The sequence below is a fragment of the Bufo bufo genome, chromosome 5 (assembly GCF_905171765.1).
Source record: "Bufo bufo chromosome 5, aBufBuf1.1, whole genome shotgun sequence".
Classification (NCBI taxonomy): Eukaryota; Metazoa; Chordata; class Amphibia; order Anura; family Bufonidae; genus Bufo; species Bufo bufo.
The window spans coordinates 532,796,223-532,818,866 of NC_053393.1; the positions used below are offsets into that span (position 1 = coordinate 532,796,223).

Genomic DNA, 22,644 nt, shown 5'->3' on the forward strand with positions numbered 1-22,644 from the left:
CGTATCTGAGGTTGGAGGGACTGAATCGGTCAAGATTGCAGTGGGGAGGTTGCTGTATGTGGCCAGGAAGCTGGTGGCCATGAGGTGGATCCAGGGGAGCCCGTCTACACTGGAAGAGTTTGAACGGAAGGTGCATGACATGCTGATATTGGAAAAAGGGGTGTATGTGAAGAGACGATGTCCGCAGAAGTTTGAAAAATTATGGAGTGATTGGTTATCTCATACTCATGTGGTTATATAGGCTCAGCAAGTTCAGGATTAGTTAACTGGGAAGGGAGGGGGGGATGGGAGTCAGCGATTGTTAGGACATAATTAATCTATTGTTTTAATATTTGTTTCTTCATGTATTCATGCTTTGTACAGATTCATGATGTTGATATGTGATGGTTGTCATCGGATATTGCTGTACATTGTTTTCACAATGGTGGATAATGAAAGAAAAAGACAATGTAATGTTTTGTAATATCCTGCATTTATTTGTTCAATAAAAATGATTTGATTTAAAAAAAAAAAGAAAGCATTGAATTCCCCTGCACTGCCTCCACAGGAGAAATGAAGCATTACACAGTGGCTGTTGAAACTACCCTGTTTCCCCGAAAATAAGACAGTGTCTTATATTAATTAATTTTTGCTCCAAAAGATGCGCTAGGTCTTATTTTCAGGGGATGTCTTATTTTTCCATGAAGAAAAATACGGTACACATTTATTGTTGAAAAACAAAAAGGAAATCAGGGTGGGGAGGGGGATCACTTAAAATGACACAGGGGTATCAGGGTGGGGAGGGGGATCACTTAAAATGACACAGGGGTATCAGGGTGGGGAGGGGATCACTTAAAATGACACAGGGGGATCAGAAGGGGGAATCAAAATGGTACAGGAGAATCAGAGGGGGGGGATTACTATAGTATTTGAGTACCCCCTTCTGATCCTCCTGTGTCATTTTGATTCCCCCCTCTGATCCCCCTGTGTCATTTTAAATGATCCCCCTCCCCACCCTGATCACCCTGTGTCATTTTGATTCCCCCCTCTGATCACCCTGTGTCATTTTAATTACCGTTTTTAGTCTCTTCCCCCCCCCCCCATCTTCACCAGACATCCCCCACCTTCCATCAGATATCCCCCCCCCCCCCCCTACCTGTCACCCCGTCCCCTGTGTGTCCGTGCCAGCCAAGTTGTGAGACTCCATCAGGGCAGAGCGAGCAGCAGGCGGAAGAAGGCGGCAGCTTGTCCTGGTGGCGGCTGCGGCCAATCAGTGAGCTCCTTACATTCTGGGGTGGCTTGCTTTATAATCGGGGAGGCATTATGTCCGGCGGATGCTTTATAATCGGGGAGTCATTATGTTCGGCCGATGCTTTATAATCGGGGAGGCCTTATTTTCGGGGGATGCTTTATTATCGGGGAGGCCTTATTTTCGGGGGGTGCCTTATTTTACAGCGATAGGCAAAACTAGAGGTAGGTCTTATTTTCGGGGGATGTCTTATTTTCGGGGAAACACAGTAGTTAACTTTTCATGTAATGCATGGACCCGTTGAGTCCTCCAGAGCCTCTCTTTGTAGCCCCTGGTCCTGATGAAGGTCCTGAATGGGTTACTTCCGCCCCCCCCCCCCCCACTCCAGTTACCTAGAAATCCCTAATAGACTTTTCTAAACCAGACAGCCTTTTTTATGATGTTGGCCTGTATTCCCAGTCACTTGTAATGCTGTTATGTTGGGAGCCCTCTTTGTTAATGAGTCTCCAGGGCATTTACTGTTTAATGGCCTGTCTGTGAGCTCCTGTTATCTGCAGCCATGTCTCCTTGTGTAATGCTGCGCGTGGTCTCTGACTTCCAGCGTGTGAAATCACATGCCATGTGCATGCTTGGCTTTATTTTGTTACCTGCTCATGATCGTGTTTGTGCAGGAGGACGGGCACGTGGCCAGGATTGGTCAATGATTCAAGGAGCAGGAGAGGCCAGGCCACGTCTTTCTCGGTGCTGCGTTTTAAATGGTTATTATATATTTTTAACTGTATATTAATACAGGACACATATAAAACCAAATTGCAAAAAAGAGGGGGAGCGAACAAATGTAACAAAGTATTTATTTTTAATTTATTTATTTTTTACAAACTTGAACAATATCACAGTTTATATAGTAAGACTGGAATCAAAAGTGCGTTGTTGTTTTTTTAAAGAGATGTAGATTCAATAAGGATGGGGGGGAAAAAAACACACCAAAGAGGAGTTGTTGGGATGTAATAATATATGGAGGTGATTAAAATATTAGTGCGAAAGGAGAAGTTTATTGGGAAAAACTGTACAATTAAAGGAGGCTCCAGGACCCTGTTGGGTCTCCCCTGGCCTGGGTAGAGGATGAGACGCGGCCTGTGGCCTGGGTAGAGGATGAGACGCGGCCTGTGGCCTGGGTAGAGGATGAGACGCGGCCTGTGGCCTGGGTAGAGGATGAGACGCGGCCTGTGGCCTGGGTAGAGGATGAGACGCGGCCTGTGGCCTGGGTAGAGGATGAGACGCGGCCTGTGGCCTGGGTAGAGGATGAGACGCGGCCTGTGGCCTGGGTAGAGGATGAGACGCGGCCTGTGGCCTGGGTAGAGGATGAGACGCGGCCTGTGGCCTGGGTAGAGGATGAGACGCGGCCTGTGGCCTGGGTAGAGGATGAGACGCGGCCTGTGGCCTGGGTAGAGGATGAGACGCGGCCTGTGGCCTGGGTAGAGGATGAGACGCGGCCTGTGGCCTGGGTAGAGGATGAGACGCGGCCTGTGGCCTGGGTAGAGGATGAGACGCGGCCTGTGGCCTGGGTAGAGGATGAGACGCGGCCTGTGGCCTGGGTAGAGGATGAGACGCGGCCTGTGGCCTGGGTAGAGGATGAGACGCGGCCTGTGGCCTGGGTAGAGGATGAGACGCGGCCTGTGGCCTGGGTAGAGGATGAGACGCGGCCTGTGGCCTGGGTAGAGGATGAGACGCGGCCTGTGGCCTGGGTAGAGGATGAGACGCGGCCTGTGGCCTGGGGAGAGGATGAGACGCGGCCTGTGGCCTGGGTAGAGGATGAGACGCGGCCTGTGGCCTGGGTAGAGGATGAGACGCGGCCTGTGGCCTGGGTAGAGGATGAGACGCGGCCTGTGGCCTGGGTAGAGGATGAGACGCGGCCTGGGTACAGGATGACCATGTTTCTTCTCTCAGTCCAATGATGCACCAGATCTCTAAGTCTGCCAACTGGGCAAAATCACTTTATGATCAGTGGGGGTCCGACCTCTGGGCACCCCACCGATCCTGTATATACTGTATATGACGCATCCCTCTTGTGTGCCCTGGACATCCAGCTAGTCCTATTTAAAGGGGTGATCCAATACAGAGTGATTGGAGCAGCAGGGTGTATGCTCGACACCCCACCGGGGATAGGGGATAATTATGTAACTAAGACTGGACGGCTCCTGTCACCAGCAATTCACCGTTAAACTGGGCACAATGCCTCGCAGGGCTAGATTAGCTGAATGTAATCGATTGAAAAAATACTTTGTAATCCATATGCAAATGATGAGTTAAGTGCCCTGAGGGCGGGACCAGGCCACTCTGTGCACCCTTGCTCATCTTGCTTCCTTTGCCAGGCCCTCGCTCTCCTTGACTGACAGCACCAGATTCTTGCATAGTGATCTTGCCTGATCCTGTCAATCAAAAGTGAGAGAGAGAGGAGCTGGCTGAGGAAGCAGGAGGAGCAAGGGTGCATAGAGTAGCTTGGCCCCGCCCTCATGGCACTTAACTGCTCATTTGCATATGGATTACCAATTGTTTTTCTCCAGAATGAAGCAATGGTTTGGTAAGTGAATTATACATTACATTCAGCTGCGCTAGACCTACAAGGCATTGTGCCTGCTTTATCAGTGACCTTCCTGGTTACAGGCTCCCTTTAAATGCAGTTGTGGGGTGCTTCCCTTCTAATATGCGCACAATTCACTCATTATTATTATTATTATTATTATATTTTAGACGGATTTTTGCATTTCTTGATTTTGATTTGTATATTCCTGTCTTAGAACTTTAAAGAGGTTCTCCGGGCTTTTTCATATTGATGATCTATCCTCCGGATAGGTCATCAATATCAGATCGGCGGCGGTCCGACCAGGGCCGGATTAAGAGCATCATGGGCCTGGTGGTGAAGATTTTAATGGGCCTTTTTATAGAAAATGAAAACACAACGCAGAGAAATTTTTTTTATAACACAAATAAAGTGCATCTGTCATATGTTTTATGCATATGAAATCACCAGCATAGCTGAATAGATGTTGATGTATCGATACATTGCATACCTTTTTATAGAAGCTGTTCTTTCTTTAGCCTTTACTTAGCTTAAAAAATTTTTTTTTTTTAAGTAAAACACTTATGGGGCCCAGAGTGTCAAAAGAGGTGTGGTAGGGGGTCCTCTGTACCCTCCAGACTGTGGCACCTCTCCCATGTCAAGTCACGCCCGCTCCTTTGGTTGACACAAACAGCTCACTTGACAGCGACGTGTTGAGATCCTGCGCATGTGCCATGAATGGGGATTGCGGTACACAAATGTGGAGACTGTAGGAACCTGAGACTGTGCATGCACCGCAATCCCCATTCACAGCGCATACAGGATGTGTGTGTGTGTGTGTGTCAAAGAAGGTGCAGGCATGAACTCACAGGGCAAAAACAATGGTGCTTATAGAACAGACTACACAGTGTAGCGGTATGCTGTATATTTTGTGGCACAGTGTAGCGGTATACTGTATATTGTGGGGCACAGTGTAGAGGTATACTGTATATTGTGTGGCACAGTGTAGAGGTATACTGTATATTGTGGGGCACAGTGTAGAGGTATACTGTATATTGTGGGGCACAGTGTAGCGGTATACTGTATATTGTGGGGCACAGTGTAGCGGTATACTGTATATTGTGGGGCACAGTGTAGCGGTATACTGTATATTGTGGGGCACAGTGTAGCGGTATACTGTATATTGTGGGGCACAGTGTAGCGGTATATGTGTATAACATAAACATATTTCACATGAAAACTTAGTTACTTGGCTTGGCCCTTGGGGATCTCGGACACCACTTCCACACTTTGGCCGGGGGCTAAAATGAGAAAGATTTCATAATAAGAATTTGGAGAAGGGGCAGAGGGATAGCAGAGCAGGGAGAGGCTGGTGCTGGTGCTGGAGTAATAAAGCCCACCATAATGCCCCCCCAGTAGAAATAATTCTCCTTATAATGTGCAAAACATGCCCCCAGTTGAGCTAATGTGCCCATAATGCCCCCATAATGTGCCAGTATAAAATGCCCCAGTAGATGCCCTCAGTTTCCCCCATAATTTGCAAGTATAAAATACCCCTTCTTAGTGCCCCCCCGTAGATGACCCGATGGTTCTCCTCTCCCCCACAGTACCCACCATAATGTGTCCCAGTATAAAATGCTACTGTACAGAGCCCCCCATATAAAATACCCCTTCTTTGTGGCCTCAGTAGATTCCCCTATAGTGCCCACCAATAATGTGCCAGTAAAAAGTACCCGCATAGATGCCCCCCAATAATGTGCCAGTAGAATGTTCCCCCATAGATGCCCCCCGTCATGTGTCAGTAACAAGAGCTTCCCGTCATGTGTCAGTAACAAGAGCCCCCCGTCATGTGTCAGTAACAAGAGCCCCCCGTCATGTGTCAGTAACAAGAGCCCCCCGTCATGTGTCAGTAACAAGAGCCCCCCGTCATGTGTCAGTAACAAGAGCCCCCCGTCATGTGTCAGTAACAAGAGCCCCCCGTCATGTGTCAGTAACAAGAGCCCCCCGTCATGTGTCAGTAACAAGAGCCCCCCGTCATGTGTCAGTAACAAGAGCCCCCCGTCATGTGTCAGTAACAAGAGCCCCCCGTCATGTGTCAGTAACAAGAGCCCCCCGTCATGTGTCAGTAACAAGAGCCCCCCGTCATGTGTCAGTAACAAGAGCCCCCCGTCATGTGTCAGTAACAAGAGCCCCCCGTCATGTGTCAGTAACAAGAGCCCCCCGTCATGTGTCAGTAACAAGAGCCCCCCGTCATGTGTCAGTAACAAGAGCCCCCCGTCATGTGTCAGTAACAAGAGCCCCCCGTCATGTGTCAGTAACAAGAGCCCCCCGTCATGTGTCAGTAACAAGAGCCCCCCGTCATGTGTCAGTAACAAGAGCCCCCCGTCATGTGTCAGTAACAAGAGCCCCCCGTCATGTGTCAGTAACAAGAGCCCCCGTCATGTGTCAGTAACAAGAGCCCCCCGTCATGTGTCAGTAACAAGAGCCCCCCCTCATGTGTCAGTAACAAGAGCCCCCCGTCATGTGTCAGTAACAAGAGCCCCCCGTCATGTGTCAGTAACAAGAGCCCCCCGTCATGTGTCAGTAACAAGAGCCCCCCGTCATGTGTCAGTAACAAGAGCCCCCCGTCATGTGTCAGTAACAAGAGCCCCCCGTCATGTGTCAGTAACAAGAGCCCCCCGTCATGTGTCAGTAACAAGAGCCCCCCGTCATGTGTCAGTAACAAGAGCCCCCCGTCATGTGTCAGTAACAAGAGCCCCCCGTCATGTGTCAGTAACAAGAGCCCCCCGTCATGTGTCAGTAACAAGAGCCCCCCGTCATGTGTCAGTAACAAGAGCCCCCCGTCATGTGTCAGTAACAAGAGCCCCCCGTCATGTGTCAGTAACAAGAGCCCCCCGTCATGTGTCAGTAACAAGAGCCCCCCGTCATGTGTCAGTAACAAGAGCCCCCCGTCATGTGTCAGTAACAAGAGCCCCCCGTCATGTGTCAGTAACAAGAGCCCCCCGTCATGTGTCAGTAACAAGAGCCCCCCGTCATGTGTCAGTAACAAGAGCCCCCCGTCATGTGTCAGTAACAAGAGCCCCCCGTCATGTGTCAGTAACAAGAGCCCCCCGTCATGTGTCAGTAACAAGAGCCCCCCGTCATGTGTCAGTAACAAGAGCCCCCCGTCATGTGTCAGTAACAAGAGCCCCCCGTCATGTGTCAGTAACAAGAGCCCCCCGTCATGTGTCAGTAACAAGAGCCCCCCGTCATGTGTCAGTAACAAGAGCCCCCCGTCATGTGTCAGTAACAAGAGCCCCCCGTCATGTGTCAGTAACAAGAGCCCCCCGTCATGTGTCAGTAACAAGAGCCCCCCGTCATGTGTCAGTAACAAGAGCCCCCCGTCATGTGTCAGTAACAAGAGCCCCCCGTCATGTGTCAGTAACAAGAGCCCCCCGTCATGTGTCAGTAACAAGAGCCCCCCGTCATGTGTCAGTAACAAGAGCCCCCCGTCATGTGTCAGTAACAAGAGCCCCCCGTCATGTGTCAGTAACAAGAGCCCCCCGTCATGTGTCAGTAACAAGAGCCCCCCGTCATGTGTCAGTAACAAGAGCCCCCCGTCATGTGTCAGTAACAAGAGCCCCCCGTCATGTGTCAGTAACAAGAGCCCCCCGTCATGTGTCAGTAACAAGAGCCCCCCGTCATGTGTCAGTAACAAGAGCCCCCCGTCATGTGTCAGTAACAAGAGCCCCCCGTCATGTGTCAGTAACAAGAGCCCCCCGTCATGTGTCAGTAACAAGAGCCCCCCGTCATGTGTCAGTAACAAGAGCCCCCGTCATGTGTCAGTAACAAGAGCCCCCCGTCATGTGTCAGTAACAAGAGCCCCCCGTCATGTGTCAGTAACAAGAGCCCCCCGTCATGTGTCAGTAACAAGAGCCCCCCGTCATGTGTCAGTAACAAGAGCCCCCCGTCATGTGTCAGTAACAAGAGCCCCCCCGTCATGTGTCAGTAACAAGCCCCCCCGTCATGTGTCAGTAACAAGAGCCCCCCGTCATGTGTCAGTAACAAGAGCCCCCCGTCATGTGTCAGTAACAAGAGCCCCCCGTCATGTGTCAGTAACAAGAGCCCCCCGTCATGTGTCAGTAACAAGAGCCCCCCGTCATGTGTCAGTAACAAGAGCCCCCCGTCATGTGTCAGTAACAAGAGCCCCCCGTCATGTGTCAGTAACAAGAGCCCCGTCATGTGTCAGTAACAGGCCCCCCCGTCATGTGTCAGTAACAAGAGCCCCCCCCGTCATGTGTCAGTAACAAGAGCCCCCCCCGTCATGTGTCAGTAACAAGAGCCCCCCCCGTCATGTGTCAGTAACAAGAGCCCCCCCCGTCATGTGTCAGTAACAAGAGCCCCCCCCGTCATGTGTCAGTAACAAGAGCCCCCCCCCGTCATGTGTCAGTAACAAGAGCCCCCCCCGTCATGTGTCAGTAACAAGAGCCCCCCGTGTCATGTGTCAGTAACAAGAGCCGCCCGTGTCATGTGTCAGTAACAAGAGCCGCCCGTGTCATGTGTCAGTAACAAGAGCCGCCCCCCCGTGTCATGTGTCAGTAACAAGAGCCGCCCCCCCGTGTCATGTGTCAGTAACAAGAGCCGCCCCCCCCGTGTCATGTGTCAGTAACAAGAGCCGCCCCCCCCGTGTCATGTGCCAGTAACAAGAGCCGCCCCCCCCGTGTCATGTGCCAGTAACAAGAGCCGCCCCCCCCGTGTCATGTGCCAGTAACAAGAGCCGCCCCCCCGTGTCATGTGCCAGTAACAAGAGCCGCCCCCCCGTGTCATGTGCCAGTAACAAGAGCCGCCCCCCCCGTGTCATGTGCCAGTAACAAGAGCCGCCCCCCCGTGTCATGTGCCAGTAACAAGAGCCGCCCCCCCCCGTGTCATGTGCCAGTAACAAGAGCCGCCCCCCCGTGTCATGTGCCAGTAACAAGAGCCGCCCCCCCGTGTCATGTGCCAGTAACAAGAGCCGCCCCCCCGTGTCATGTGCCAGTAACAAGAGCCGCCCCCCCGTGTCATGTGCCAGTAACAAGAGCCGCCCCCCCCGTGTCATGTGCCAGTAACAAGAGCCGCCCCCCCCGTGTCATGTGCCAGTAACAAGAGCCGCCCCCCCGTGTCATGTGCCAGTAACAAGAGCCGCCCCCCCCGTGTCATGTGCCAGTAACAAGAGCCGCCCCCCCGTGTCATGTGCCAGTAACAAGAGCCGCCCCCCCGTGTCATGTGCCAGTAACAGTATTGTAATTGTACATATATAAAAACAAAAACACTTGCCTCCATGTCAGCGATGCAGGCTTCTTCCGGCCTTTGTCCCACGCTGTACGGGAGTCAGGCGGCGTGATGACATCATCGCGCCGCCTGCACTGGCCTCTGATAGACTGCCGGCCGTCTATCAGAGACACAGGGAAGGGACACGCCTCTCCCTCCCCTGCCCCGCTGCAACACAGTCACCTGCTTCGCTGTCCGGAGGACGGCGATACAGATGGCTATGGAGATGAGCACTTCCACAATGGAAGCGCTCATCTCCCTGTGCCCCGCCGCCGCCTAGCGGGCTGCTTGGCCTATTTTCACGCAGGGGCCTGGAGCTGCAGCTCCATCCGTCCCTATGTTAATCCGGCCCTCGGTCCGACACCTGGGACCCCCGCCGATCAGCTGTTTGAGGAGACGGTGCACTCGTGCCGTCTCCCATCTCACCACTGTGGGTCTGAGACGGCAGCAGCGGACAGGAAGAGAGACGGAATGTGTGCACTGCGCGCACAGTCTCCCCATACAGCTGATCGGCGGGGGGGTGCCTGGTGCCAGACCCCCGCCGATCTGGTATTGATGACCTAGCCTGACGATAGGTCATCAATATGAAAATGCCCGGAGACCCCCTTTAATTTCCTCCATCCTTCTGTCACTTAGCATTTGTATAAGAGCTGACTTCCATACGACCCGCTCCTGTAGATCCACACTTAATTTTCTATCCCTTTCTCATTCCTGTCATCTTCCATGTTCCGGGTCTCAGTAGTCAGATTATTTCTTGTGGTTCAGCAGGAAAAAAAAGTAAGTTTTAAGACAGCAGCATCTTTTTTCATAAAATGCTGAAAATCCATTCTGCATCTTTATCCGTTCCCCAATGGCGCAGAAAAGCAATTTGACTCCGTTTTCTGTCCATTAGCTTTATGAGGAATAAAACACTTACACCCCCCACGTGCTGCCCCGCCAGCGCCTCTGGATATCACATTGATCCAGATTTAAGATTTCCTTTGAGCTTTCCAATTCCCTTGAATTTCAAGTGCTCCGTGTCGCGCTGGCTCTTCCTTACCCCCAAGGAGTCTCTCAATGGTTTGGTAATTGAAACCCTTTATGTCTGGGGGTAAGTGGCTTCCACAAATGGATTACAGAGCCAACGTTTCCAATATTTCTTCTCCTGGTGGCTCCTCTTTAACAGATTATTTCTTAGAGGCTTTAGCTGCCACGTTGACTTCTTAGTTTAAGCATTTAAGTTGTGGAGAGGCATTTGCAAGATCAGATAAAGTTTTTTCTTGTTGTTGCTGCTGCCCCTCAGATGACCGCACTTCAGAATATTCCTATATTGTAATTTTCTATGACTTGTCTGTTGTATACACGTATCCTCAACCCAACCTCGAATACCCCGTTCCTATTAACAAGTTTTGCATGTTGCATGTATATTCTGGTGTATGAGATGCTGATTGGTTTAGGACACTGGAGGGGTGAGCGGCTGCTTTCCTGGTGGTTTAGGACACTGGAGGGGTGAGCGGCTGCTTCCCTGGTGGTTTAGGACACTGGAGGGGTGAGTGGCTGCTTCCCTGGTGGTTTAGGACACTGGAGGGGTGAGTAGCTGCTTCCCTGGTGGTTTAGGACACTGGAGGGGTGAGTGGCTGCTTCCCTGGTGGTTTAGGACACTGGAGGGGTGAGTGGCTGCTTCCATGGTGGTTTAGGACACTGGAGGGGTGAGCGGCTGCTTCCCTGGTGGTTTAGGACACTGGAGGGGTGAGCGGCTGCTTCCCTGGTGGTTTAGGACACTGGAGGGGTGAGTGGCTGCTTCCCTGGTGGTTTAGGACACTGGAGGGGTGAGCGGCTGCTTCCCTGGTGGTTTAGGACACTGGACGGGTGAGCGGCTGCTTCCCTGGTGGTTTAGGACACTGGAGGGGTGAGTGGCTGCTTTCCTGGTGGTTTAGGACACTGGAGGGGTGAGCGGCTGCTTCCCTGGTGGTTTAATACACTGGAGGGGTGAGCGGCTGCTTCCCTGGTGGTTTAGCACACTGGAGGGGTGAGCGGCTGCTTCCCTGGTGGTTTAGGACACTGGAGGGGTGAGCGGCTGCTCTCCTGGTGGTTTAGGACACTGGAGGGGTGAGTGGCTGCTTCCCTGGTGGTTTAGGACACTGGAGGGGTGAGCGGCTGCTTCCCTGGTGGTTTAGGACACTGGAGGGGTGAGCGGCTGCTTCCCTGGTGGTTTAGGACACTGGAGGGGTGAGTGGCTGCTTTCCTGGTGGTTTAGGACACTGGAGGGGTGAGCGGCTGCTTCCCTGGTGGTTTAATACACTGGAGGGGTGAGCGGCTGCTTCCCTGGTGGTTTAGCACACTGGAGGGGTGAGTGGCTGCTTCCCTGGTGGTTTAGGACACTGGAGGGGTGAGTGGCTGCTTTCCTGGTGGTTTAGGACACTGGAGGGGTGAGCGGCTGCTTCCCTGGTGGTTTAGGACACTGGAGGGGTGAGCGGCTGCTCTCCTGGTGGTTTAGGACACTGGAGGGGTGAGTGGCTGCTTCCCTGGTGGTTTAGGACACTGGAGGGGTGAGCGGCTGCTTCCCTGGTGGTTTAGGACACTGGAGGGGTGAGCGGCTGCTTCCCTGGTGGTTTAGGACACTGGAGGGGTGAGTGGCTGCTTTCCTGGTGGTTTAGGACACTGGAGGGGTGAGTGGCTGCTTCCCTGGTGGTTTAGGACATTGGAGGGGCTAGTGGCTGCTTCCCTGGTGGTTTAGGACACTGGAGGGGTGAGTGGCTGCTTCCCTGGTGGTTTAGGACCCAGCATGGGTGAGGTCCCAGCTTTCCTGGTGGTTTAGGGTAATGGAGGAGTTAGTGCCTGCTCCTTGGTGGTTTAAGGTACTGGAGGGAGGAGTTCCTACTTCCCTGGTGGTTTAGGACATTGGAGGGGTTAGTGTCTGGTTCCTTGGTGGTTTAGGACATTGGAGGGGTTAGTGTCTGGTTCCTTGGTGGTTTAGGACATTGGAGGGGTGAGTGGCTGCTTCCCTGCTGGTTTAGGGCACAGGAGCGGCAAATGCCTACCTCTTATGTGATCTATGGTAATGGAGGGTCCAATGACTACTTCCCTGCTGGTTTAGGGCATCGGAGGGAGGGGGGGGGGGGTGAATGACTACTTTTCATCACGGTTTAGGCAACTCAAGGGGGTAACTATTGCATCCCTGGTGGTTGGAGGTTGTCTGAATATCACCTCCTATATCAGGCTTTCATGTTGCTGCCTATAAAATGTTCAATAACTCCTCTATTTTAGAAGTTCAGGCGGCAGCGGACATTACAGAGCGGTGTTGTATTTATTCAGTGTAATATAAAAGTTCAGCAATAATCCAGTGACCTGCGGTGCACGCCTTTACTGAGCGCGGCCGGCGGTAGTCGTAACAGTGACTGATGGCACGGTGATAAGGCCGTGTGCCTACGCAGCTGATTTTATCTGTTGCAGAGCAGCCTGAAATCTGCAGCGACATTTGTACAGCACAACATAGCAGAGAACGGAGTGCCTTCAGTGTAAAGAATAGAGCCAGGACTCTTCAGGGTTTCTTAAAGGGGTCGTCCCATCTGTCATGGTGTTACCCCATAGTTTTTCCAGATGGGACAACTACTGTATCTTTTTAGGTTATTTTAATGGTTGTGTGGTGTATGCTGACACTTGGGTGGAGTTTTCCTTTATAGTGGAACCCACCCTCCATTAGCCAGAGTGGATAGCCACCGATCTGAAGATAGGTTTGGGTCCTACCGCTGGACCTATCTGACATTGTTGGCTTAGCCTAGCGATATGCCACCAATGTCTCAGATGAGGCAACCCCTTTAAGGACTCGGCACTACCGTGTAGCATATTCATTTTTATAGGCACGATGTAATACCACATTTCTCCTGTAGTGGCCACTGCTTGCCGCTATCCCGGCTGATGTCTAGGATTATAAACTGCCAGATCCATAGTGATCTCCAGCGAACTTTCTGCCTGGACGGGACGCGGTCCGTTTTTTCAGGATAGCATTGTTACAACAAGTGGACCGGCCTGAATAACACTGCCGATAATCGTCGGATTACAAAGGACTTCTGAGAGGTTTTCAGGAGAGGGATGTCCATTAAACATAATTTTTCCTGTCTTGGGTATTTGTTTACCGGTATATTTGGTTATATGACTATACTACTTTTTTATTATAATTTTTTTTTCCCCGCGACTTTCGGCAGCGGCGCTTACACTTAAAGTAATTTCTGAAAGTATGTCAAAAATAAATGTTTTTGCATAGGAACGCGGAATAATGTCACTTTGAGTGATCTTGATTTTTCAAGCCTGCTTGAAACAATTTTCCTGCGAGCTGCAGGCTCGGCGACGTCGGCTCGTCAGGATGGATTTTTCTGTACGTTTTTTTTGCCAGCGCTGCCGTTTTGTTCAGTTGTTAACATATCAAACTGAATGATTGCAGTAGAAGGGAATTTGTATATCTCTAATCATAGAGGAGCGCATTAAAGCTCTGTTTCCACTCAATAGTTGTAAATATAATTGACATACGTTACCGAGCCGGCTTCTTAGGAGCTCATTAATCGGTCACTGGCTTCACGTCTTTGCCTGTTCTTTTCTTGCCGATAACATTTTGGATATACTTTGTAAAAAGAGCAAATAAAATTATTTCTGCTCCGAGCATATGAACTGCTGACATTCTCTGTACACGGGAGGTTTTTTCTTTCTTTTTTTTTTTTTTTACAAGTTGCTGTTTAGTTTCGTTCCAGTTGTAAAACTGACATCGAATTGGCGTTTTAGTCCCAGTCTGGAACGGGCAGAATTAACCTGGGGCAGTGTGCTTCCGGAGCATTTACCACCTTACCCTCCAGAGAGGTTGAGGGGTATATGGAGGTCATCGAGGGGACCCCCTCTATCACCACAGCTTGCACTCTTTACAGACTCAATGGTACTGTGTTAGGCCTCATACACACGACCGCTGTTCTGGTCCGCATCCGAGCCGCAGTTTTTGCGGCTCGGGTGCGGACCAATTCACTTAAATGGGGCCGCAAAAGATGCGGACAGCACTCCGGGTGTTGTCCGCATTCGTTGCTCCGTTCTGTAGCCCCTCCAAAAAAAAAGTGTCCTATTCTTGTCCGTTTTGCGGACAAGAATATTCATTTCTACAATGGGCCGCCCATTCAGTTCCGCAAATTGCGGAAGGCACACGGGCAGCTTCCGTGTTTTGCAGAGCGGTCGTGTGCATGAGGCCTTAAAGGGGTTGTCCGCTTTTTTTATGTTGATGACCTATCCTCAGGATCGGCGGCGGTCCGACTCCCGGCACCCTCGCAGACCAGTGCTCCTACATAGAAGTGAATGGGACGGCTCAGATGTAATTACACCTGATCACGCGCTGTCTTATCCCTATCCCCAGGATAGGTCATCAATATCTGATCGGTGGGGGTCCAACACCCGGGACCTCGGACACTCAGATGATAGAAGCACTATCGGTGATGTCACCTGGTTTAGGCTCAACTCAGTCCCGTTCAAGTGAATGGGCCAGGATTGCAATGCCAAGCACAGCCACTATGCAATGTACAGCGCTGTGCTTGGTATGTTGTGAGGAGGCTTGGACGCTCACGGAGTACTGCGGGCCTTTGAAACAGCTAATTAGATGTCGGACCTCCACTGATGTGATATTGATGACCTTCTCCAAGGATATGTCATCTATATTCTTCTCCCTAACACCCCTTTAAATTGCTTCCAAGGCAAAGCTGCACCTTTAAACACAGCATGCACCATAGATGGAGAACCTAGCCTCCAGAGACTAGTCTGCACGAGGAGTCTTACCTGCTGCCAGTTCTACTTGTAGGGTTAGTTGATTTCCTTTAAAGGGGTTGTCCAGGATTTAATAAAACACGCCACCCCCCAACAATCTGATATTGATTTCCTGTTAAGCCCGATCCACCGCTGGTCTCTCCTTCCTGGTTTGTGCAGGGAATGAACGCTCAGCCAATCACTGGCTGCGATAGGTCCCCGCTCCGGTAAGTGGTTGGCCGAACAGTCTTTTCCTGTCTGTTCAACCAAGCATAGGAGAAACATCTGTGCAGACACTGAATAAGCAAGGGTTGCTGAGAGATTTCGGCTCTGAAGCCTGCAGAATTAAGACTGCAGCAGCTCTGGGCTATCACTGTGCCATTATTAAGAAAGGTTAAAATAGACGGTGTCTCTAGCGTATGCCGTCACTTTCCCATTGGTGGGCGTCCAGCTGCAGGGTAGTCTCCTGATCCTCAGAATTAAGGGGCTCCAGTGCTAGCTTAGAGCTGAGGGGGAGCGCTGCTGTGAAGTAGAAGCGGTGTACCCGAAAGCTGCGACCCTTCCTTCTCAGGATTGCTGAGGTCTTTGCAGTCAGACCTCAATGGATTATGAAGTGATGGCATCTCCTAATCTTGGCTAGCACTGATAGTTAGGCAGGTATGTAGTAGTACCTATGGTCACCGCACCTTGTCCTGCAGCGTAAATCTTCATAACTACTTATGTCCATTTCCCTTTTCCAGGTAGCGTTGACCAAGAGAGCTGATCCAGCTGAGCTTAAAGCTATATTTGTCAAGGTAAGGGTGCTACAGATAACTGAATTCAAATAAAAAGCTCCAAATTATTATTATTTTATTTTTTACATATATTTGCTTATTTTACCTCTTTGTTAGTATGCCAGCGTGGAAAAGGATGGAGAGCGATTCATGTCCCCGTTTGACTTTGTCAGACGTTACCTGAACTTCACAGGAGATGGAGAGCCAAACCCCAAAACCATCCAGCTCCTGGCAGGTGTGGTGGACCAGACCAAAGACGGGTGAGTCCACATCATTTCATTTTTATCATTTTGTTTCTGTCTTAATATTTTATATATGTCTGTCTTCATCTGAGATGAAGCAACTTTGCCATAGTCCTTTTTGTCCAGTTTCCAATATTGATGACCTATACTCGGGGTAGTTCCTCAATATCAGATCGGCAGGGGGTGCCTGGAGGCGATCAGCTGTTTGAAGAGCTGCAAGCACTGCGTTTTATTCACCGCTGCAATGTCGATGGCGGGCAGATAAATATAGCATCTCCATCCCATTCACTTGAAGGAGCTGTAATTGCACTGCAAGCTGCTGCGAGCAGGTAAACGGTGAAGAGAACGCTCTTCTAACAGCGGATCGGAAGTCGGGCACCGCCAATCTGATATTGGTGACATATCCTGAGGATAGGCCATCAATATGGGAAAAACAGAAAACCCCCTTTAATAAAAACAATAAATAAAAATCCAACATTTTTGTGTATACAGCTCCTGTGCAAAACTGTTTGTCTCCACGGTAACGGACAGCAAACAACCCTGTGTAGTATGAGCATGCCACCGGTACCCAATTTCTTCCTTACCAAATTTGTTAACAAGGTTCGCTGAGTAGTGATGATCTCATAAAAAAATTAATGGGATCATCGCGTCCGTCGCAAGAAATCCAGCAGTGTCGCTGTATTACGCTGTGTTTTTTTCCGCACGGGAATCCGCACTTAATCCTCGTCACGTGCAGGTACTCTACAACCGCGGCACGCGTCGTCGGAAGCTGAGAATTCTCCAGCGGAGACTGAAAATGGTGACATTTGTTATGGACCTGGAAAAGCATTCAGCTTGGGTTCCTATTACTATTAGCAAGGGATAATAGAGGATGCTTATTCTGGTAGGAAATTTGTGCGTTTCTTTTTCTGATAGTCACGTGAATTATTTGTGACAGGTCAGACGGCAGCCACATTAGATGTCCGTCTGGATATTAGGCCCTGCTTTTAAATCCCAGTAATAAACAGGATTTCATTGCACAGGGATATGGCGGCATTATGGCCCCATGAACCAAGGACAGGATTGGTCAGTAAATGAGAGAAGATTAGGGCACTTTCACACTTGCGTTTTTCTTTTCCGGCATAGAGTTCCGTCCTAGGGGCTCTATACCGGAAAATAACTGATCAGTTTTATCCCCATGCATTCTGAATGGAGAGTAATCCGTTCATGATGCATCAGGATGTCTTCAGATCAGTCTTTTTGACTACTGATCAGGACAAAGATAAAACCGCAACATGCTATGGTTTTATCTCCGGCCAAAAATCGGGAACACTTGCCGGCATTTTTTCCCATAGGAATGTATTGCAAAGTACCGCAATGCCGGATCCGTTTTCCGGATGACACCGGAAAGACGTATACGGCAATTCAATGCATTTGTAAGACGGATCAGGATCCTGATCAGTCTTACAAATGCCATCAGTTGGCATACGTTTTGACGGATCCAGCAGGCAGTTCCGGCGACGGAACTGCCTGACGGATTCCTCTGCCGCAAGTGTGAAAGGCTTTTCGGATCAGATTTCGTCCTTGGCATCAGCCATTGTTCTCGTTCACACCAATCATTCCGGAGCCATTCATTAGAGCGACCGTATACATTCAGTAGCTCTTGGTCAAACGATCACTTGGCCGACAGCTGTCTATCCCGGCTCTCACGTTGGTGTGTGTGTGTATTCCATGGGAATAGGGTAAAAAGCCAGGACCAGGCAATAATATTCAGTCTGCCTGATCCTTCGCTCATCTGTCAGGAGCCCCCATTCACATTAGACTGTCGGCCGAACCTGCGCTTCTCGACAATACGCTGTGTATGGGGGGACCTTGAGACGGCTGAAAAATACTCTTCTCCTCCGAATAAGCTCAACCGGTGCGTCGTCGAAAGTGATCGCTTCGAGATGCTCTACAGACACCATCAAAATGGATCCAAATTGCATGCAAAATTGTAGCATTGGCTGATGTATGGCTTGGCCTCATCTGGGCGAGACACTTCTCCTGTCCGACCCTTTATGACGCCGTCCACGTTACATTTACATTTCATATTTACAACCCCTGTCGGGAACATGATAATCATCCCACTGTACCATATTTCTTTCAAACCCCCTTGAAAGAAGGATGATGGGGGGGGGGGGGGGGGGGAGGTTGTACGTGAAGATTTCCTGATGTAGACGCGGCTCAGAAAATGGTTGCTGGGCTCCGGGTGTCAGTGCCGTTAATTGTTCGCTGACACATAATTCCCTTGTTGCCGGGCAACCCTGCACTTCGGAGCCTCTACGGATGCACTAAAAGATGACATATAATAGAAAGACGCGCAGAAGATACTTTGAAAGGCATTGGAAAGCATCGCGCGACATGCTCCCGGCCCCACGTGTTGTCTATTGTGCGGGTTACAATTGATTGTCATTTGTGGGGGGGGGGGGGGAAATATTTCTTTTTCTGAAAAAAATTATATATAGCGGAAAATGACATTCTCACTGGTGTCGGCCGCAGGACCCAAAGATGCAACCCTGCCATTTGCAGACGTGATCGCCTTAAATAAACGTCTGCATTGAAAATGCCTCGTTAGCTCTGTTCACTTGAATGGAACATAGCCCCGCCCAGGCCAGTTGATACTAGTCGTGACGTCACTGGGTCGGCGGTAAACAGTGAGAAGGCCGCAGCGCTGCTGGAGCGCCGCTGCCTTCTCAAACAGCTGATCGGCAGGGGTCCCGGGTGTCGGTCCCCCGCCGATCAGAAGCTGATGATCTATCCAGAGGTTAAATCATCAGTTTAAACAAACTGCAGAACCCCTTTAATGTGACCTTCTTTAAACTTTTGAAGGCACACGTCCAACTGTTCAGTGTTTCAGTACTGTTTTCACAACTTGCTGTTCTCTAACAAGGAGCCTTATGGCAAAATTCACAACAGGTGTTTGATCCATGAATCGCCCAATACATTTCCTGGTTCAATTGGAATTGGTATTTATACATTCCTCCTCCTCATCATGCTGTTCACATTTTGACATCATGAGACCAAGACGAAACCTAACAGTACCTCGCCATTGCGAGGCTTCTGATTAATTTATTAGGAGGCATGCTGCTGTCCATGCACCAGAACTAAAATTCCACTCCAGCCAGGAGCCGCAGTAGATTTCTAGTGTAATGTCCACACGTTTTTCAATGAGTTAGGCCACGGAATTTCCATCTGTGGCCCACCTAAACCCACCCACTCACACCTCGCACAATTTTTGGAAAATTAGCAGAGCTAATTTGTCAGAGCTAAATAGTTGCAAAGTGGCACTTGCAACAAAATGAGTGACTCTTCTAGAACTATATTAAATGACCACTATACATGGAAAATGCACCAAAAACTAAACAATATCTCAGCCTGTCCTCTATTTCCCATGATCCTACATTGCCTCATATTACATTTAAAGGGAGTCTGTGACCATATACAGCACTTACATGGCGCTGTAGCACACCTATACATGATTCTAATGGTACCTTTGTTCTATTCTTTAGACATCCACAAGCAGGAAAAACTACGTTTATTTCATATGCAAATGAGCTCCCGCAAGTGCCCAGGGGCGGCGTTCAGTGTGTAGGTGCCCAGGCTGCTCTGCCTTTTTAACTGTTTCTCCTCCCCCAGCCTCTTCCTTTGCCCGCCCTCCTATTCCCTTGCATCATCCCTAGGTCCGGCCGAGATCCCGCGCATGCGCACTGCTTCGCCGGACCGGGGCATGCACACTGCAATGCCCATTTTGGGCACGGCATCAATTCAACTAGTGCGCATGCGCCAGCCCGCAGCTTCGGGATCTCGGCCAGACCTAGGGATGATACAAGGGAATAGGGCGGCGGGCAAAGGAAGAGGCTGGGGGAGGAGTAACTGTTAAAAAGGCCGAGCAGCTACGACACCGGCGGTATATTTATTTTGCAGATCCACAGTTTGCAGACCGCAAAATACATACGATCGTGTGCATGTAGCCTAAAACTGAGAAATGTTTCGAGAAATCTTTTCTTTGTGTTCTTGAAGATCAGCCATTACTCCTTCTTCTCACTGTCCTGTGTCTGGCTATAAGACAACTGGCTGCAGCAGGAGCCTCCCCTCGCTGCCCTGTGCAGGTCGGACATAAAGATTGTTAAAGGGGTTATCCAATATTTGAAATACCCCCCCCCCCCTCCCCCTTTCCCCAATGCCTGGGCGATGGGGGGAGCAGCCAATAGGAGGCCGTAACAGTGACCAGCCTCGATGGGGCTCTTACGGCCTCCTATTGGCTGCTCCCCCCGTCACCGGATGTTTTGATCCAAGTGTCGAGGAGATGCAGCGACAGCCGTGCAGGGATCCGGAGCCGGGGGGGCAGGTAAGTATAATCCATACAAGGGGCCCGGGCATTGGGGGGAGGATCTTTTAGATTTCGGATAAGCCCTTTAAACTCCACTCCCTAGCAAAAAATAGAACCAATCAGCAGGAAGTTAACCCTTGTGTTTTTTTTGCAGGATTTCTACTCGACCGTTTCAGCAACATGCAGAATATCCTGCAGACTGACAAACAATGGGGGCAAGTTTAGGGCCCGTTACCTTGTATCATTCATTTCTAGGTGTAGTGTCCCTATAAGCCTAAATCCACTAACCCACCCTGGTCAGGCTCCGTCTTTTTGTGGCAGCGTTCTGTTAAAGCTTGCACTGCTGCGCAGCCTGACTTTTTTTTTTTTTTTTTTTTAAGTATCTATACGGAAAATGACCGTCTGCAGAGCCTTATTAGATAAAATAGCAGATATTAATGTGAGGTTTTAATCCGATGACTAAAGGGGACACCCGGAGGATCTGTGGCAGCAGCTGCATTTAAATTAACCCAATTTTTACAAGTTAATTAAACCAGCTATTTTCATCTTATTGTATCTCAGGCCCGCCTCGCCGGCAAAATCACAACAGATTTACTCCCTAATAACGGTGACGTATTCACTTACTCAAATTATGACCCGCACAATGGAGTAACCGAGCATCAATTTTACACAGTCAATTACATGCGGAGTTCTTTATGTCTAGAGAAGCCTAAGTAATGCGAGGCACACAGTCCGTGTTCTTATCCGCGACGGCGAGGAGGGCAGTTTCCGTGGCAACGCGCTCTCTTTCAGGATTAGCCTAGGCCCTCGCCTACCGATCCCCCCCCCCCCCCCCCCACTTTGCACATCATTAGGTGTCATTAAATAAAATTTAAATATGAACCTCAACATTACTACTTAAAACGAATTCTTTTCATGTGCGGGAAAAACAGGTGTTCCTGCCTCCGATGGGCCGGAATATATTATCTGCCTGATAACTTTCTCCAGATAATGGACTACCCTCCGTGAAGCACAATGCGCATGGGAATAATCGCACGCACTACCTTCCATGCCTAATTAAAGCGTTGAGAAATGGGCAAAATGCTCAAAATTGAAGTTATTTTTTTTAAATTTATTTATTTTGTCGGCTTTTGGTTATTTTATTTTTTTTACTTTACCTTTTTATACTTTATATTTTTTATTGTATATTTTTTTTATTTTTTTTGTTCTTTTGCCACGTGGGACCCATTTAGATACATTTTATTCATTGGGTTTAATCCTTGGCTGTTCTCAAGTCGGTGAAATTGCTCCTTTTTTTGTCTCCATGGTTCTTTTTTTAATCTCTTCATTAACCTTTTGAGAAGTCTGTAAGTGGCTGAGAGTTTATTTTTTTTTTCACCCTCAAACAAAAGCCCCGGCTGCAGCTTTCACTGCATTAACTTGTACCGAGCTAATTCCTAAGCGATGCATTAACCTACAGCTACCAGGAGGGTGATTTATATATTTCTTTCCTTGGTTTCGGTGTAGTTTTAGGAAAGAGAAGAGTTGTGAGAATCCGTTGAGATTGATGTATTGGGGGCTCAGTATTAATTGTGGTCATTTTCTTATCTAGCAATCTGTACTTTTACCAAAACTGGATTATATTGTGATAATTACAAATAATTTGTTTTTTGAACATCGGGTTCTGTAGAGAATGTAAAACATCAAAGAAAACTGTGTTCAGGCGCTGAACCAGCAGGGAATGCTGGGGGAAGTTAGATTTGAAGCTTGCAGAATTATGGTGGTAACTGTGCAGAATAATACAGGATGTAACTCAGGATCAGTACAGGATAAGTAATGTAATGTATGTACACAGTGACTGCACCAGCAGAATAGTGAGTGCAGCTCTGGAGTATAATACAGGATGTAACTCAGGATCAGTACAGGATAAGTAATGTATGTACACAGTGACTGCACCAGCAGATTAGTGAGTGCAGCTCTGGAGTATAATACAGGATGTAACTCAGGATCAGTACAGGATAAGTAATGTAATGTATGTACACAGTGACTGCACCAGCAGAATAGTGAGTGCAGCTCTGGAGTATAATACAGGATGTAACTCAGGATCAGTACAGGATAAGTAATGTAATGTACACAGTGACTCCACCAGCAGAATAGTGAGTGCAGCTCTGGAGTATACTACAGGATGTAACTCAGGATCAGTACAGGATACGTAATGTAATATATGTACACAGTGACTGCACCAGCAGAATAGTGAGTGCAGCTCTGGAGAATAATACAGGATGTAACTCAGGATCAGTACAGGATAAGTAACGTAATGTATGTACACAGTGACTCCACCAGCAGAATAGTGAGTGCAGCTCTGGAGTATAATACAGGATGTAACTCAGGATCAGTACAGGATAAGTAATGTATGTACACAGTGACTCCACCAGCAGAATAGTGAGTGCAGCTCTGGAGTATAATGCAGGATGTAA

At 49.3% G+C, this 22,644-nt stretch overlaps 1 protein-coding gene across 1 annotated transcript in view; it reads left to right on the forward strand.

The window, feature by feature from the left end:
- Positions 1-22,644, forward strand: part of SLC25A13 (solute carrier family 25 member 13) — a 133,726-nt gene that overhangs the window by 12,649 nt on the left and 98,433 nt on the right. The window contains exons 2-3 of the mRNA XM_040431237.1: positions 15,566-15,619; positions 15,716-15,858. Of these exons, the coding sequence (XP_040287171.1) occupies positions 15,566-15,619; positions 15,716-15,858 (197 nt within the window). The remainder of the gene's footprint in view (positions 1-15,565; positions 15,620-15,715; positions 15,859-22,644) is intronic.